Source organism: Mauremys reevesii, linkage group 10, assembly GCF_016161935.1.
Source record: "Mauremys reevesii isolate NIE-2019 linkage group 10, ASM1616193v1, whole genome shotgun sequence".
In the NCBI taxonomy this organism is placed as follows: domain Eukaryota; kingdom Metazoa; phylum Chordata; order Testudines; family Geoemydidae; genus Mauremys; species Mauremys reevesii.
The window spans coordinates 67,495,567-67,515,528 of NC_052632.1; the positions used below are offsets into that span (position 1 = coordinate 67,495,567).

Sequence of the window (19,962 nt, forward strand, 5' to 3'; positions counted from 1 at the left end):
AGGGCACTGCAGCTCCAGATTGAAGTGGACTGTGTGATGGAGCCAGCTCTTTTCTTTAGCCAGTGCTATTAGATTCTCCCTCTCGTGAGCACCCTGAAAAAATTAAAATTTGGAAAAGTCGGGGAGTATGGATAGAATATTGATGTAGGAACATCAAAGAGAAAATTATCACAGCAACGGCTGAGATTTACCCACAAATCCTGTTATTTCCTGCTGGGATTCGTCCCATTATCCGACACACACACTGTAAAAAATGTACCCCTAAAATACATCATGAGAAATAGACCAATAATAGAATCTGACATCTATATTGTATTTTAAACATACAACTGTCTAAACAGTTAATTTCTTGATGTTTCTTGTTAAGCCACAAATATCAATTAAAGCATAAAATTGACTGAACAAATTTGTTCCCAGTCATTATGGCCAAGTCCATAAATTATCATTTTCTTGGGCAATTAAGAAAGGCCTAGGTAGGATTCAGTGTTTTGGTGTGCGTGGCAAATCCAAGAAATTAATGTCCCATTAAGAAGATGAATGTGGGATGCATTCTGTTTATCAATGTGTCTGATGGTTGACTTGCCATTTCGTGCAGTGATAAATTGTCATACAAGCTGTATTTCTTGTGATTTGTAGCACTTCTGTTGTTTGTTTGGTTCTTAATTCTACTTTAGCATAATTCCTGATTTAAGTGCTTCTAAGTTTGAAAACACGTGGGTGAGCAACAGAAACAGTTCATCTAGCTGAGTGACAAAATGTGTTTAAAGTACTCGGGTATCCATTTTAAATACAGTATTAAGAAGAAGAATAAATTTTGACTTATATCAGTTCCTGGAAAAGGTTCAAAATCTGTCCTAAGATTCATTGCCTGTGCCCCCACTGACCTCAGTGGGATTCATGTAAGTATAAACAAGAGAAGAATTTGACACTTGGTGAGTGCCTCTCACGTCAGAAGGAAATTTTTCTTTCATTGGAAAATAGTCATCCAGATACTCTTGAAAAGAGTTTTGTTTGTTGCATCTCAGATTGTTTTCTCCTTTCGCAGTTGATTCATATTAAGAAAGACTAGGAAGCACAAAGCCAATCATTTTAATCATCATTTAATCATTTACTTTATTTTCTGACTCCCCTTGGAAGACAGATCTCTCTGCTTTTGGACCCAGCTTTGCTCCCTCGTGTACATACGGAGTAACTCCATTGGCTTCAGTCAAGGCTGACAAGCTCCAGAACCGATCCATCGTCATGCTAAATGACATTGCTTGTTTCTGAAAGATCTCATGGCTGTCAAATAAACCAATCCGTGCCACTACTATGAGGACTACAACAGTCTTAGGATCAAAGGCTGTGAGCTAAGCAACCAGACAGAAAACTCAGGATGATGGTTATGCTCGTCATGCCATATCTGTGCTGCCTTTCCCAATAACTTTCTTCTTGCGATCAGGTGGTGAATTAGAATTGGCAAGGTGGTTGTTGGCTGGGCACTGCAGTCCTTTTGCTGGCTCACACAAATGAGCCCAGCAGAAAGAGCACAGGGAGACTGCTTCAAAATGTGCTGCAGATAAGAGTTAAAGTTTACAGTGATCATTGTGGTCCATGCATACAACCAATAGTATAGCATGGGTGATAGGATCACTACAGTTCCAATCGGGCTCATGCTGCTTTTACTACTATTATGGTTACGCTTCCCTATTTTGTTCCTCAAACTCCGCTTCTTCACCAGCAGGTTTTTCACAACACCAATACAAGCATGAGACAGAAAGGTGAGTGTGAGAAACATTGACAGTGCTAGTGTTGAGGTACCAAAGTTTACGGCAGAATTGCAGTTGCACAGTAGATTCTGAGCACACTTCTTGTGTCGAATTTTATGATTAGAGGAAACATCAGAGGGAAAAAATTGCTAGGGTTCCCCCCCTCCATCCTCATCAGATGACAGCCCCAGACCCCTCAAAAATGATTTGTATATTTGTTTGGGTGTCTTTGTCATCTACTGCAAACCTGGATTTGTGCTATATCTTAGGAAACCTGAAATTTAATGCACTTGGAGGGGGAAAGATTGATTTAATTTAAAGTATTAAAAGACTTCAGCTCTAACTGTATCATTGGAACACTAAGTTCATTTCTGGCCTTGTTAAGAGTTGTGATTTATCACACAGAATAAAATAAACCAGGTGGCAAACAATTAGTGTGCATTGTGTGAACCTAATGGTCCTGCTTATGAAGAGCAATGAGAGACAAACCTATAATCAAGGCATAATTTTATCTTGGGATTGAACAAGGATGGAAATAGGAGCTTTATACCAATGAGACAAGGGAGAATTCCAGCTTCCCAAGTATACCCAGCACTCACATCTTGTTCCGGGAGCCCAGAATAATCTACCTTAAGAGAGAGGTCTATAGTATATGTCTGTCTCTATGGAAAACTTTCATACGATGTGATGTGGTATAAAAGCTTTTCCATTGTGGATTTAGAATAGGCGATTTACTCTTGAATGTCAAAGCCACAAGAGAGCTCTGCAACTTATCCAAAATGACTGTTAATGAAGCTTTGATACCAGCCCACATTGTCATGCTCTCCGTGTGTTCCACATACGTATCCAAAACTTATTTTAAGAATGTTTTAGGGCAGGGCTCAGAGGGAGGGAGGGATAAAAAGTTCTTAAAATTGCTTAAAATCATCTTCACTATAAAATGCTACAACTTGAAAGCCTCAGCCTCTCTCCTGCACTGAAATCTGCTCAGCACAAGAGAGTGTGTGTCTGGAGAGGACATCAAGAATCTGGTTGTGATTTCCTGATTCTGTGGACTGATCTGCAGTGGCCCTGGCCCCAGTGTAGATTAAAGCAGTGCCTGGACTGCTCTAACGTACATCATCTAGCTGAGGTCCCCAAAAGAATGTACCAAAGCTTGAGACTGCCAGACCTCACTGCACTCCAGCTGTACCACACCTGTGTCTCCAACACACCCCTCACTCCTTAGACTAGGGACTTCTTCATGTTACGTCTAGGCTGAGGTATGGAATTTCAGTCTATCTTAAAGTTTTATGCTTTAGCCTATCATTGTAGTATCTGACCATCTTCCACATAACATCAATAGCGAAGTCCCTAGTGGATTTTATTGAGTCTCTGGCACGTCTCCCTTTTTGGGGTAAAAAAGAGGTAGGGTCTTTGTGTGGTTGCTTTTTTCATTGCTAGGGGTTTATGTGGTAGAAAGGGGTGTCAGTGTTCTGTGTGTGTCATTTTTATGGTGGAAAGGCTTGGTCGAAGAAGAAAGTTTTTGCAGCATTTCCTAAAGACAATCACGCTCTGGATTCCTCTGATCCCTTCTGGAAAATTGTTCTGTAGCCGGATCCCCTTGTCCAAGATTGTTTTATGCGCAGCTATCACATGCTTCATCTTGGGCTTTCTGATGAGCGTTGTCCTGGAGGAGCGCAGCTGTCAATCATTCATAGATCGAAATGTGGTCTGTAGTGTTGCTGGGCCTTGATCCGCTAATTGCTTTGAAAATTAGGACAAAAGCCTTAAACTGGCATCAAAAGCCGGCTGTGAGTCAGAGGAAAGACATCAGTATGGGTTTGATGTGCTCCTGGTGGCCTAAACCATGGAGAAGGCAGGCAACTGCATTCTGTACCAGCTGGCGCCTGTGCATCACCTTCACATTCAGCTTCCATCTGGTGAATCACAGTAATCCAGCGTAGAGGTGACGAAGGCATGGATCACTGCAGCCAGGTCCTTGTCCGGAAGGAAAGGACAAAGCAGGCATTTTTAGATACTGATGCTAACCTGGTCATCCAAGCTCAGCGAGGAGTCAAAGAGCGTCCCCAGGTTTCACACCATTCTGACAAATTGGAACTGTATGCCTTCAGTGGAAGGTGGAGACAGTGACTCTCCTACTTCTTCAGAGCATTTCTCCTTTCTGAGAAGCATCATGTCGGTCTTTCCTGGATTCAGCTTCAGCCAGCTGCTTTTCATTCAAGAGCTGATTTCTGGTAGGCATGCTGACATTTGAGAATGAGATATATACAGTAGAACACCAGAGTTACAAACTGACCTGTCAACCGCGCACCTCATTTGGAACTGGAAGTATGCAATCAGACAGCAGCAGAGACGAAAAAAAAACGGGGGGAGGGCAGCAAATACAGTATAATATTATGTTAGATGTAAACTACTAAAAAAAGGGAAAGATTTTTTTAAAAAAATGATTTGATAAGGTAAGGAAACTGTTTCTGTGCTTGTTTCATTTATATTAAGGTGGTTAAAAGCAGCATTTTTGTTCTACATAATAAAGTGTCGAAGCTGTATTAAGTCAATGTTAACTTGTAAACTTTTGGAAGAACACTCATCAAGTTTTGTTCAGAGTTACAAACATTTCAGTGTTACAAACAACCTCCATTCCCGAGGTGTTCGTAACTCTGAAGTTCTACTGTAGTTAAGTGTCAGCAGCACACTGCTGGCCACTGAGTCCATGGCATCTCCCTGTCTCTCTGTGCTCTCAGGTAAAAATTGAAGAGAAGAGAGGCTAGTATGGATCCCTGCAGAACCCCAGAGGTGAGGGCAGCTACTAATTGCCAGTCTGAGTTCTGCTGGGCATGGAGCTCTTGTCTGTGTGAATGGCTAAAGGAAGGCCATTTTTAGTCTCACCAGAGCTGTCTCTGTGGTGTGTCCTGATCTGAATCCTGGTTATGAGACATCTAGGATGTTAGCTGATATCACATGTTGTTAGAGGTTACTAGCTTCTGAATTATTTTGCCCAAGAAAGGGAGGTTGGAGACAGAACAGTAGCTGAGAGGTCTTCAGGATTTAAGGGTAGGCTTCTTGAGGATTAGGCGAGCTATTGCATTTTTGAAGGGGTTAGGTTGGTGTGCTTCTCTGAAGGAGACATTGGCCATTCCTGTTAGTAGTGGGCATAGTTGTTTGCTGGCTTTTACCAGCCAGGAGATTCATGGATCCATTCCATAGGCTGTGGCTGCATTATTTTTCAGGGCTTTTTGATCTTCAGCAAGTGTGACAGGGCCACACTCAGGTGGATAATACAGTCTGGTCAGGGAATTTTCTTTCCAGTTTAGCTCCATAGTTACGCAATTGATCTTATCAGAGAAGTGCGTGCTTGGGTCTGGGCTATGAAATCTGGGTTAGCCGGTTCACTACGTGAAATAGGCTCTACTGGCCATGATTCTGCTGTATTGATTGTGGAGAAGAGGAAGGCTCATTTTGCCTCCTTTGCTACAGTGATATAGTCCTGTAAGAGGCTTTTTTGCTGCCGGAAGATGGATTCAGAATGTTATTGCACTGCTGGCATTCTAGGTTTCTGCCTGTGCCCTTCATCTGCAGGAGTTCACCTATAAACCATGATGATCGCCTCAGTCAGTGTGAGTGGAGTGGGTGGTTTTGGGGCCTACGTGTTGATGGCAGCGCATACCCAGAGATTGTACTGCTGTATATCATCAGCACCCAAACATTGTGTTTGGGTGGCTAGTTCTCCTAAGACAAGATGAGAACTTAGAGAGTTCAAGAGTCTAGTGGTCACTACCCTCGTGGGAAGGAAAAACATTATCATAACTTTGGTCTGACCCAGTATGGCCGTTCCTATCGGCCTCTAGCTCAGTATTTTGTCTCTGACAGCATACAGTGCCAGATACTTCTGGCACTTGGAGGTTTAGTGACAGCCAGAGTGTGGGTGTGCATCTCCGACCATCTTGGCTAATAGTCACTGATGGACCTTTTCTCCTTGGCAACAAGTTCCACTGGTTGACTGTGTGTAGTGTGAAGTACATCTTTTTGTTTGTTTTAAACTTGCTGCCTATTAATTTCATTGGGTGACCCCTGGATTATGTAAAGGGGTAAATAACACTTTTTTTCTCCACACCATTCATGATTTTATAGATCTCTCTCATATCCCCCCTGAGACATCTCTTTCTAAACTGAAAAGTCTGAGTCTTTTTAATTTCCCCTTGTATGAAAGCTGTTCCATACCTCTAATTATTTTCATTGCCTTTCTCTGCACCTTTTCCAGTTAGATGGGGCGACCAGAACTTTACACAATATTAAAGTTGTGGGCATTGACATTTTATGTTTCATTATCTATACCTTTCCTAATGGTTCCTAACATTGTTAGTTTTTTTGACCACCACTTTACACTGATCACATGTTTTTAGAGAATTATCCACAATGACTCCAAAATCTCTTTCTTGAGTAGTAGCAGCTAATGTAGAACCCATCATTTTGTATGTATAGTTGAGATTATGTTTTTCTAGTAAGCATTACTTTGCACTTGTCAGCATTGAATTTCATATGCCATTTTGTCTCCCCATCACCCGATTTTGTGAGATCCCTTTGTAGCTCTTCGCGGTGAGCTTTGGACTTAACTATCTTAAGTAATTTGTATCATCTGCAAATTTTGCCACCTCACTATTCACCTCCTTTTCCATATTCATATTTATGAATATGTTGAACAGCACTTGTCTTAGTACAGATCCTGGAGGGATCCCACTATTTACCTCTCTGCAACCTGAAAACTGACCATGTAGTCTTACTCTTTGTTTCCTATCTTTTAACTAGTTACTGATCCATGAGAGGACCTTCCCTCTTACTCCATAACTGCTTACTTTGCTTAAGAGCCTTTGATGAGAGACCTTGTCAAAAGCTTTCTGAAAGTCCAAGTATGTTGTATCCAGTGGGACACCTTGTCCACAATCTTGTTGACTCCCTCAGAGATTTCCAATAGATTGGTGAGGCATGATTTCCTTTTACAAAAACCATGTTGACTCTTCCCCAACATTCCATATTTATCTGTGTGTCTGATAATTTTGTTCTTTACTATCGTTTCAACCAGTTTGCCTGCTACTGAAGTTAGGCTCACCGGCCTGTAATTGCCAGGACTGCCTCTGAAACTGTTTTCTAAAAATATGTGTTACATTAGCTATCCACTGCTCACTGGTATAGAGGCTGATTTAAGGTTACATACCACAGTTAATATATTTCATATTTGAGTTCCTCCAGAACTCTTGGGTGAATACCATCTGGTCCTAATGACTAGTTACTGTTTAATTTATCAGTTTGTTCCAAAACCTCCTCTACTGACATCTCAGTCTGGGACAATTTCTCAGGTTTGCCACCTAAAAAGAATGGCTCAGGTGTCAGGATCCTCCCATATCCTCTGCAGTGAAGACTGATGCAGAGGATTCATTTAGCTTCTCCACAATGGCCTTGTCTTCCTTGAATGCTCCTTTAGCACCTCAGTCATCCAGGAAGGAAGGCTCCTGCGCATGTGTGTGTGGCTATCCACAGCTAGATAGTTATACATAAACATATGCTATAATAGGCAGTTTGGATGAAAAAAATGCCTTTCAGAAAGGGCTGACTATTAGGTATGCCTTTGTGCTATCTGTTTACAGTCTCTCTTTAATGTATAAGCAAAGGTTGGTAAATTCACATTATCCGTGGGTTACAGGTGAGCCATTAAATCCCATATTAAGAGCACTGAAATATGAAAGCTGCTAGGAAAATGAAAGGTCTATTAAATATTTACTGTGGGATGTGAATCAGCTACTTTACTGCTAGTAAATAAAAGAAGAACGTTAATGCTGTGACAGTAAGAATAGGGCTTACCAGTAATAATCCCCTGGTACCAATCAGGAAGGGAGTGCTGTGACTGCTGAGGAGCTCGGGGGCAGTGTCTGATCTGTAAATTAAGTAGGGCCTGAGTCAAGTTCCATTGAAGCCGTTGACTTTGGAAGCAACTGGATCGGGCCCAAACTACACGATTCTGGCGATCAAGTTTCGGTATATTATGTTTGGTTAATGAACAGTGCTTGGCAAAAGGGTGGCATGGGAATCCGGTCTGAGTCTGCGGTTTCCTTACCTTTCTCCGACTATAGATTTTTCCAAATTAATTTTCCTCTTTCAACAACAAAAGCAAAACAAAATAGAGAGAGAACCTCTCCCGTTCACACAGTGTCTAGTTAAAGGCTCACTCAAACCCATATGAGGTCATTGGACTCATTGCAGTTCTTGCTTTAACTTTTGAAACATGGGCATCTTAACAGAACATCTCGCTGCCCAAATCAGCAATTATGTACCTAAAACAGGCATTTACATGTCTACATGGTCTTTTGAGCATCCAGCTCAGGATTGAGGATTTCCTGCTAATGTGTCCATGTGTAAAAACTAAGCTCCCTTGTCAAGCTAATTTGTGCTTACTTCTTACAATACATTAAAAAGCTCTGATCTCTCATTGCAAAGTGTCTGTACTGGGCAGTGCACATGGATTAAAGACAAAAGCTACTGCACTGAATCTTCAGTAGCTACATTTGGACCATAAATTAATCTTTTTTATTATTGCTTAAACACTAAATGTTCTAAGTTCTCATTCTGGATCAATAATCTGCAAACTTTAATATTTGCAAATGGGCTTTTTTTAATTTTTAAAAATCTTGCTACCAAATTTAAGTTTGTTTGTTGAATTTCCATTCAAAGCATGTTTTAATGCCAGTATTATAACACGGACAGATCCTGATTCATGTCATTGTCCAGAGGTAGTGTGTGTGTGTTTCTGTAAATAACATAGATTTATGCCCTGATCCTAGAAACACATACACACATTTTTAGTTTAAGCATGTGAATAGTCCTGTCAATGAGTGGGATAGAATTTGCAGGATCAGGACCTTAGATTTGTTTACAGAGACAACAGTAGTAGTAATATTGTCTTTAATTTCAGATTGGCACTGACTGGGATGCCAAGGAAAGGATATTTCGGAACTTTGGAGGACTTATTGGGCCAATGGACGAACCGGTTGGCATGCAGAAGTGGGGAAAAGGCCCTAATGTCACAGTCACTGTGATCTGGGTGGACCCTATCAATGTAATCGCAGCTACATATGATATCCTTATTGAATCCAGTGCAGAATTTACTCACTACAAACCACCTTTGAATTTGCCACTGCGGCCTGGAGTCTGGACCATTAAAATTCTGCACCACTGGGTACCTGTAGCTGAAACCAAATTCCTTGTTACTCCTCTTACATTCTCCAACAGGCAACCTATCAAACAAGGTAAGTGGTTTCTGTAAGTACAGTAGGTATTAAAGTTTTCAGAATAGATGTAAAGTACTAGTATCAAAGAATATTTCATTCACTGTCAATGCTGTGATTAAAAATCACAGTACCACTACACAGGAAAAGTACCAACAAAAGGAATAGTTTAGATATTAAATATGAAGAAGCCTGTGTTTTGAAGATGAATGAAAGTAGCTGAATCTATTCTGTAAAACATAGGAACTTTAGACAAAAGACCATTCATTTCTATAAAATAAAGGATTTAAAATATACACAATCCAGAACCTAAAGAACTTTTAGACATTTCCTGATCAAAGAGCAACTATGCAAACCATAATTTAAGAATACAAGCAAACAGGAATAGACAATTTCCTTTCATTGCTGCCGCTTTCACTTATTTGTTCAAAGAAGTTTACACTGTTTATATTGTTTGCGTGACAAAGTCCTTGTGTATAATGGTAAGAATATTAGTTTGAAATGTTGGATTCATCAAAATTACCTGTGATGTGTCCTTCCCAAACAACTGTTCCAACCTTTCCCCATAGCTGTCAAGACCTACCCTGTACACTCAATATAAGATCCTGTGCATCTGAAATTTTAGGTGACCCCAAAATGCTTAAGACCAAACCAAAGCTTATTCTTTTAAAAGAAAGGTACTTCTTTTCCTACCACAGAATCATCTAGCTGTCTGAACCATCTATTCCTCTCTAATACTGTTAGAACTGACTGCAGTTTCCATTAGAAAATCCATTTATTTGATATTCTTTATCATGTATCAAGTATATTGGCCTACAAGTGGTGAAAGCACTTCCAAGTCACACCTGTGAGATCAGAGCAAGTTTGTTGCTGTGACTATCTTTGCCATACTTTTTTTAACACTGTGAAATGTCATTAATATTCATAGCATGAGCCATTGTAAAGTGGCCAAATATATAAACTATCCTATTTAGTTTTCAGAAATTCTTTGTCTTTCTGACAGAGGAGCAAATAAACTGAGTCAGGCATTTACCTTACAGTGTAACATGCTGCTTCAGTAATGCAAATATCACCAGGCAACTGCTGAGAGCAAATGCAATCCTAATCTTCCTCAACAGGAGCTTGATTCCACATATTTTTTTACCACAGCTAACTTACTGATTTTTTCCTTCTAACATGTTTGGATGGAATACATTTTTGGCACTTGAGTCAACCAGCTCCTAAATGTGGGTATTACTGATTTGTCTCCTTTAAATTAATTTATTCTATGTTCTTTGCTAATTTAACTGTCTGAATAGGTTGAGTGGAAGATGTGGTACATACCCAGGCTGTGGTAGCAGTTACAAACTTGCTTCTTTTCGCTACATTGCTCTGGGTCCCAGTGGACAATCAAGCATTTCCCAGACTTTACTCAGGAGGCTTCTCTCTGTGAAGTCAAAGACAAAACTTGCAGTGGTTCAAATTCTAAATCCAGAATGAGTCCATTGATTTCAGTGGAGTTACATCAGTCTAAATCTGGAGTAACAGACAAAAAAATTGACCCATTGACTTCAGTGGGAGAAGATAGGGCCTATATACTTTTTGTTAAACAGCCAGAGTTACTGTGGTAATTGTAGTTTACTACAGGTGTTGGATATAAAGCTTGGAAGCAATATTGTTTGCTAAAAGCAAGCAAGCAAAAAAGCATCAGGAGTGCTTTGCTAGTGACGTGTTATCTCAGAAATTTGATGTGAAAATGAAAGAGAAATTAATTCCAGGGGCAGATAGAGAGACACCACTGTAGTTAAGGTTATATCAGCATTCACAATGAAAATCTCTGTTGTTTTCCCACTCAGGCACAATATTGTGCTCCAGGCGGAAAATTGTCATTTAGCTTTGATTTCCCAGCTTTTGTCAGTTTGTCACCACTTTATTATTTAAACAGTTGTCTGTGCCAAATAAGGGCATTGCACAGCTATGGCAGAAAAATTAGAACTTCTAAAGGAACAATTTCTGTTACAGTTACAAACAATACAAAGGCTGCCAAAAAAGGCTTATAGAATCAAGGAACAATGCTATTAGTCTTGTCTTAAGATTGAAAAAAAAATTACACATCAGCATCACATTCAGGAATTGTCAACAGAACAGAGCAATTCATTTTTATTAAGAGATTTTCCAAATACTAGAATTCTTGTCATATGTTCTGCCATGGAAAATGAATTATTGCTCCAAAAACTGGCTTCATAGTACAATTCAGTACTGTACATGTTTGGTTTAATGCTAGACCCATTTTTCGAGCATACTATAGCTATAGGATCTCACTTCCAAACTAAGGCACACACAACTACACACCAAAAATGTGTCCACAATACTGTGCATAATTTGCGCTTGCAGTTGCAGGGAATGTTTGCACAAATCAGGCAGTTCCCCACACATGGATAATTACATGCCTTACTTGACCAGTGGTTGCTGCAGAACTACAGTGATGGAGCCTCTGGTTAGATCACCTGATTGGTGCACACAGTCAAGCAGTGTATGCCTCTATGTGTGTGTGTGTGTGTGTGTGTGTGCGCGCGCGCGCATTTTTGGATGCTCCATGTGGAAAATCAAGCCATCAGACTTTCCAGTCCTGAAAAAATGTAGGATTCCCTGTATCTCCTCGCTGAAGATGAAGAATGGGGGCTTGAGTCAAGCCCACTGAAGTTAGTGAGAGTCCATCTATTAACTTCAAGAGGCTTTGGATCAGGTTCCAGTTGTGATGGAGATGTCGGATAGAGAACTGAGTAACAAGGAACTATTGAGTTCTAGTCCTTACTGTGACTTCTACTGGGGCCTTTAGTAAATCGCTTTCACCCAGATTTTCAGAGGCAGTCATGCACAATTCCCTATGCCTAATCTACAAGGGCAAATACCCCTTGTGTGGGCGGAAATGTTTGCCTGCCTAAAAGAAGGGGGATCGTGGTAATAAAACATATTTACCTAACTCACTGAGGTCTTTTGAAAATTACTTAATTTTGCAGTGTTCTTTGGCACTGGAAAGTGATAGTATGTGTCATAAACAGATAGTTAAGGGTTAAGGTCTCTTTTACCTGTAAAGGGTTAACATGCAGTACCTGATGACCACCTGACCAGAGGACCAATCAGAGACATGATAATTTCAAATCTCTGTGGAGGGAAGCCTTTGTCTGTGTTCTTTGTGTAAGTGTTCGTTCTCTTTTTGGATCTAAGAGAGGCCAGACATGTCTCCAAGTTCTCCTGGAGTAGTTCCTACTATTCAATAGTGAGTATTAATTAGAAAGGTGGATTAGTCTTATAATTTGATTTCTACATTTGCAATTGTGTGTTTGCTGAAGGAAATTCTTTATTCCTGTTTGCTGTTACTTTGCTTTTACTGAGAAAGAAAGGGGAAGGGGGAATGCTCTCCAGGTTTATAGGTTAGACTCTGTGTATTGTTCCATCGTGGTTACAGAGACAGTGACTTTCTTTTTTATTCTTTAATAAATTCTTTTCTATTAAGGACTTGGTTGGTCTTTCCTTGGGTGGATTCTCAGGGAAAGGGGAAGGGGAGGCATTCCTCTGTAGTTAGATCCCGGTAGCTCTCCTAGGAAAAGGGAGGGGGGAGGAAACAGGGTGGAATGGTTTATTTCTCCTGGGTGTAAGAACTCCATGGATTTGGGGCTCTTGGGATCCCCTAGGATTTTGGGGAAGGACTGTGTCCCAATCCACGTACCTGATTGGGTGGTGGCAGCTTTTACTAGATCTAAACTAGGATTTTAGTTTAGAGATAAATTTCATGCAGGTCCCCATATTGGAACCCAACAGCTCTAAGTGGGGGTGAGACCTATGACAGTATGTGAATGGGGGGAGGAATAGCTCAGTGGTTTGCGCATTGGCCTGCTAAATCCAGGGTTGTAAGTTCGATCCTTGAGGGGGCCACTTAGGGATCTGGGGCAAAAATTGGTCCTGCTAGTGAAGGCAGGGGGCTGGACTCAATGACCTTTCAAGGTCCCTTCCAGTTCTAGGAGACTGGTATATCTCCAATTATTACCTATTTTATTACCTAATGCAAAGTATTTTGTGTTACAGGGAAAACTATTTAAAATCTTTACAGTTCCCTTTGCAAGCAATGAATGTTATCACAGTTTGGGCAATATTTCCTGAATAAAGTACAGGGAATACTGCATTAACATTATCTGTTTACACACACAAAGTTGTAATGACTTTGCCATGAAATACATACCAGCACAACCTTAATTCTGTCACCTGGAGCTGGCAAGAGCCACTTGGATTTATGTGGTGCTCTCCAGCTGCGTTCCTTGTGTCAGGTGTAGCTGTACTGAATGGCGGAGAAGCTTGGCAGAGCTGTCATGATATGAGGTGATCTGCCTCTCACTGCATATAAAAGAAAACCAGTGCATGTATACCCTGAGCGATGCAGTTTACCTCATTTGAGCGCTGAGTTGTGTAACATGTCAGCAGCAATGTGAAGGGGTCATCTTACCATGGAGATTGTCAGCAAGGAGGTGGGATATGAGGGTGGTGTACAGGTGTTATGTAGGTAAAAGTGTTGTGTTATATGGAATCCTGTATGTAAGAGTGAAGGGGTTGTAGAAAGTAGTTGTTAGGACTGTTTCTGTGGGGCAGGCTCAGTGTTTGAGGGCAGAGCAGGGGTAGATTGCTCCTATTTAGCACAGTTCACCTAAACACAAGTTTTGTCTTAGCAAAGAGAAGGCGTCTGACTCTGTGCTACAGTGATCATGTGCTCTATTCCCTGAGTATGCTGCACCATATGCAAAGGAAGGAGGCAAGTGTGATTCATTCTTGGAGTGCCTAGGGCTGTGAGTTGCCTTGTTACCTCCTGCCTCCAGCAACTGAGAGAGAGAATTGCAGTGGTTAACTTACACTAGCATGTTAGTCACCCAACTAACCTCCTCAGGGCAATGCCAGTCCTCACTTTGTTCTGCAGGTTAACAATAGGTGCACCTCAGTTGCTGAGCATTCCCCTGTGATATCAAGCCCCTGTCACTGGCTATTCACAGAAATACCAGGTTTTCAATCCCCAAGGGGACGTTGAATCAAACCATATGGTGTGTACAACTGAGGAACAGCGCCTGTGTAACATCACAGCACTGAGATATATTTATAGTGGCAACAATCATATGTTTATCATCAAAGGTTAAAAGATAGTGAGTGAGGATAATAGTAACAGAAGGTTACATATAAAACAACATCAGTGCACACTATTTAGAGACTAAATTTAACTTTACCAGGCTAATAGTCTGTCTAAAGAGCAATTTCATCTCACCCAAAATTTACTTGCATCATTTCCATCCTACACTGCTTGGGATCCCATTTTCATGAATGTAGTCACACTGCTCAGTTACTTCCTTGGGTGCAGGATAAAGGGGTGTCCTTTTATTTTCTCTTTATACCCCCCAAAAATCATTGTTTGTCCTCAGGATGCCTCCCCCAGGGCTTATTCCCCGCTGTGCTGACTCTATGTTGCCATCACATCCTCATGTTGACTTCATATACAAACAGGGCTTCCGTTGTGTTGTCCCTCAGTACTTAATTTACATGTCAACCAAGGCAGACAGGTGAACATACATCCTTTGTCTGGCAAAAACCTGGTTGTCAACTCTGCCTTGATTTAGATTTTAGGACCATGTTTTCATTTTGCATATATAACTTTTTCCATAATATAAGTACACACATTTCACAACAATATTAATGATCAGCATGATCCTGGCTTTCACTTAAGATCTTATAGGACATCATTTATGGATAAGTAGCATGAAAGCATTGTGCTAGCTGTAGTGCAGGGTTTCTCAAACAGGGGTCGCCGCTTCTGTAGGGAAAGCCCCTGGCGGGCCGGGCTGGTTTGTTTACCTGCCCTGTGCACAGGTCCAGCCGATCGCGGCTCCCACTGGCCGCGGTTCGCTGCTCCGGGCCAAAGGGAGCTGCTGGAAGCGGCGGCCAGTGCGTCCCTCAGCCTGCGCCGCTTCCAGCAGCTCCCACTGGCCTGGAGCAGCGATCCACGGCCAGTGGGAGCTGTGATCGGCCGGACCTGCGGACGGGGCAGGTAAACACACCGGCCCAGCCCACCAGGGGCTTTCCCTACACAAGCGGCAACCCCTGTTTGAGAAACCCTGCAGTAGTGAGTTTGTCAGGCCTGTAAGAAGTAGCTGTTACAAAACAGTGACCCCTTTGCTGGTGGAGTTGGGGAGCTGACCCTGACAGGCACAGACATGGCTTCCTCCCACTAAAGCCAGGAGGTAGTGAGGCGCCTCATAACCCTGGGAAACATCATGTGTAGTTAAGGTATTGAGGGTTTCTTAAGGTTACAGTGAGTATGTGTGTTATGAACTTATTAGATCATTGTCCTAGAGGGCAAAGTTAAGGTTATATTTGTGTGTACCGTAACTCTGTATTTCCTGGTTTTCAGAGGTTTGAGTTTTGCTGAACTTCACATACTGGAAGGGCACAAAGTACTACTGGGCAACCTTAACTCTGCATTAACAAAGGGTTTCTTTCAGTGAATTTCCTAGGTTGTTTTAACAAAAAGAAAAACGTTTTGTGTAGGAACTAGTGTTGATTTAGGCGATTGTAGTTATTACATAGGTTTGCAGTTAAAGCACTACGGTGTCTACTTAAATGTAAAGAATGCTATGTGATTCCAAAGAGCATAGCCTTTTGTTATAGTGGGATTATCAAAATGGTTGTACTTTGATATGTTTGGAGGGTGGAGTTGCTGACGGGGCAGAAAGAGAAATCCCAGACATGGTCTGAGTCCCACAATCTTAACAGTTTTTTATCCCATGTTGGTTACAGTAACGTTAAGAGAAAACTGGTGTGTCTCCCTCCTTCTTCACCTCTCTCTCCCATCATCCTGCACATATACCATCATTTCCAGCTACCCATCCCTTTTCCATCTCATGAACCATTACTACTTCAGAAGCCATTAGCATGTAAAAAATGGCTCCTTGCTGTTTGGCATCCTGTGCTGCTGCATATACATATCACAGGCAGCAGCTTATTAGGTCTCACGCTTGGTTGTTTTTTAAAACTATTCTCATCAACTCCATTTGCCGGCTCTCCCCCTTCCTGCCTCAGGCTCCTTGGCAATTATCACGCAGGCCACAGAACGCACTGGCTGCATTTTGATCCTTTCAGTGCCCTGCATCATCTCTTTATTTCCCCTCACGCTGCCTGACCAGCACAGCTGGTTCTCCATCCCCACAGAGAGGCAGGTATCAGCATGAGACCCAGAGTTAAGGAGCTGGGGAGAGGACATCGGAACAATGCAAGGACTAAAATAGAATCAGTGAGGATATTTATTGAAGTGGGGGTTGGGGGGGTTGACGGATATGGGGAGGAGTATGAGAAGGATAGTCCAGTGGCTGGGACTTGGGAGACGTGGGTTCAGTTCCCTGCTCCACAAAAGACTTGCGGTGTGACCTGGGGCAAGTCACTTGTGGTATGTCTACACTTCAAGCTGGAGATGTAATTTCCAGCTCAAAGAGACATACCTGTGCTAGGTCGATCAGAACTAAAAAAGAGAATGTTGCCACAGCATCAGGAGGGGCTGGTTGCCGCAAGTACATACATATCATCTGGGACAAGATCAGACTCACAGCAGCTAGCTCCTCATGCTGTTGCGGCTACATTTCTGCTTTAGCTTGCTAGCTCAGCCAGAGCTAGCATGGGTCTGCCTGCTCAAGCTGGAAATTACACTTCCAAAGTGTAGACATGCCCAAAGTCTCGGGGTCCATCTGCACTGAAGCTGGAGGAGTAACTTCCAGCACGGGTAGGCATACTTGTGCTAGTTTTGATTAAGCTAGCATGCTAAAAATAACTCTGTAGCCACAGCTGCATAAATGGAGGAGTGGGCTATCCAGCCTGAGCACTGTCCTGTCTGAAACCCGGTGCGTGTACTCAGGGCGGCTAGCCCATTCTGTCGCTCGCATCGCTGCAGTTATCCTGCAACAACATTGTCCCCTCTGTGCTGTGTTAAGTTCTCTATTACATATGAAACATCCTGAGAGAGAACAAACAGCAGGGGGAAGAGTAAAGCCAAAGCAATTTCATGTTTACGTTTGAGCTTAAACTCACGGCAAGGTTTTTGCAGTGTTCTCCAGCTGAAGTGATGATAATCCATTCTCATGCATTTAACACACATACAATATCTGTTACCCTAAAGCTAACTAGCTTACTGTGAGCCCGCAGGCAGAGTCACCACTAAAGGCAACCTGAGAGCTTGGCTACACTGGAGAGTTGCAGCGCTGGTGGTGGGTTTACAGCGCTGCAACTTAGTCACCGTCCACACTTGCAAGGCTCATACAGCGCTGCATCTCCCTGGCTGCAGCGCTGGCTGTACTCCTGCTCTGCCTGGGGTATAAGGATTGCAGCGCTGGTGATGCAGCGCTGCTCTGCAAGTGTGGCCACCAAAAGCGCTGTAATTGGCCTCCGAGGTATTCGGAGGTATCCCAGAATGCCTGTTCAGCCACTCTGCTGTTTTGTTGTGAAATCCGGGCTCCCGGAGCTGCTTATCTAAAAAACAAACACAGCTCCTGTTTGCTCCAGCAGAGGCAGGCAGGGGGATTCTTTTGGAATGTTCACAGCTAGTGTTTGCTTGAGGAGAGAAGCAACACGGTGGGGGGGGAGGGGGAGGGAGTCCGTTTTGGAGCAGCTGCTTATGTGGTCTGAAGGCTATTTGTATTTAGTGAATAAAAGAGAGGGGTGGGGGAAGGGGTCCAGACTTTTAAAATGATTGAAGGTTGGTGCTGTGTATCTTCCAGTCCTTAGAACTTGCAAGGCAGGGAGCTCACAGTGTCAGCTCCAAAAATCCACTCTGTCTCCCCCACGCTCCCTGTCACACTCCACCCCACCCCCCTCTTTTGAAAAGCATGTTGCAGCCACTTGAACACTGGGATAGCTGCCCATATTGCACCACTCCCAACAGCGCTGCAAATGTGGCCACACTCCAGCGCTTTCCCTACACAGCTGTAACTCCCAGCGCTGCACATCTGCAAGTGTAGCCAAGCCCTGAGTAAAGCCCATGTGCTCAAGTTTTTCCCCATCCCTTTCCTCAGGGCAGGTTGATTAATAAACAGAAGACCCAAAAAAGGGCTCAGTATACTACACAACACTTGGTAACACAACACTTTCCTGCTGTCCTCCCCTGGGAAAGGGAGGATACATACATTGCCTCTGGGAAAGCCCTTTCTTGGCTACTGTGGAGAGACACCACATCTGTCATTTCTCGGAACCAGGGTCTCAACTGTTTGCTGCTCCTGCCTAGGAGGCAGGAATCTGGTTTCCTATCGGCAATATGTTTCCTCCTAATCATGTGCCCTGCAACCACAACTCCCTTTTGATAGAACCCAAGGGTCATAACAGTGTTCTGCATATGTACCCCAGTGCCCTGTGACTGTTACTTGATGTTAGTGAGTTAATAATCCATTTTTATAGACCATTCAGTTTAATGTATACTGGGAAACTTTCATTTTGCTAATTCTTTTGGGAGGAAATCAATGATTACTCGCAGTTGCTCAATCAATACAAATTGCACCAATAAGGATTATAATGATGGTAACACCTAGTGCCACAAGTGCTGTGAATTCAGGTGTCTGATGAGAAACCAGAGGTAATGTGACAGATAAACATAACAGCAGCAGGCAAACACATTGCTTCAGAAGAACAGTTATTCACTAGGCTCTCATTCAGAGAAAAACCCTACGGGCAAAAGGATTTGCTTAGAAATTTAGTTCAGATCTAGTTGACAAGAAGCCGATTAGCTTCACAATGAGCAAATGCAACACTGTCTTGTTTGCAGCAAGAAAAGACAAACAAAATGTCAATAAAAAATTACCTCCTTGCCTGAGGGGTTCAGTGGAATTCAAGAAAAACTCCAATCTGTATTGTTTTAAAAAATTACAAAAACGGTGTTATGCACCAAGCTAGCCACGCTTTCCACTCCTCTGTCGAGCTCTCTAACTTCTTTTTCTGCGCATTGAAGGACCCAAAAGCTGAAGTTTTAGTCTTTGCAACAGACTATGGAACGCACAGCCATTAGAGAGAGAGAAATTATACTAGGAAAAGCTACTGAGGAGTCAAGTGTGCACTCAGTGTGGAGAATCAACAAAAACCGAAGCACAATTTTTATCCTAAGAATGTAATTTAGAATGAATAGGTTATATTTTGCGCTGATGTACAGCTCATGCCCACCACTGAAATCAGAGGGATTTCACTGGGATATGCTCTGACAAAGAATTTGGCTTAGTGACTGCAGAGTAATTAATTATCAATAGTATGTTATGACCATGACTGTTTTTACTGTAAAATGTATTTTATTTATCTTACACTCCTTGCTTTTTTCCTGTGGGAGGAGTGCAAGGTCAGAGCCATATATACCAATTTAATATACAGTATCAATGCCTTAGCTACATATGTGATGCCTCTCAGGAGTACCCAGGATTGCGAGGCACCTTGCTACCACCTGGCTTTAGTGTGAGGAAGCAATATCTGTGCTTGCCGAGAGTCAGCTCCCCAACTCCACCAGCCATGGGCACCGCAAGCACTCCCCTCTCGGCCTACAGAGGCTCTGCTGTCCCTCTCCAGGAAAGCGATGGGCACACTCCAACCTCTGAGCATCCCCGTGGAGTGTCCAGTCCCTCTTCCACTGGTTGCTCACAGAATTCACAGGTCCCAAAGGAGTAGTACACCCTAGCTTGCCAGTTTCATCTCAGGATCACCACTCTCCTTAACACACAGCACTTAGATATGTTTACAGTGGGAAAAAAAATAAGTTTATTTAACAAAGACTATAGATTTGAGAAGAAGCAAGTAGATTTAATGGGAACAAATGGCTACATATTAAATAAAATCATAACAGGCATTCTAGAGCCTAGAGCCTAGTCCTGTAGAGTTTAGCATACCCCCAAAGTCTTTCTCCCAGC

General features: G+C 42.4%; 1 protein-coding gene across 4 annotated transcripts in view; it reads left to right on the plus strand.

Moving 5' to 3' along the window:
• XYLT1 (xylosyltransferase 1) overlaps positions 1 to 19,962 on the plus strand; it is a 322,209-nt gene that overhangs the window by 289,080 nt on the left and 13,167 nt on the right. For all 4 annotated transcript variants that reach the window (XM_039491355.1, XM_039491358.1, XM_039491359.1 and 1 more), the window contains one exon: positions 8,713 to 9,046. In XM_039491355.1, coding sequence (XP_039347289.1) covers positions 8,713 to 9,046 — 334 coding nt within the window. The remainder of the gene's footprint in view (positions 1 to 8,712; positions 9,047 to 19,962) is intronic.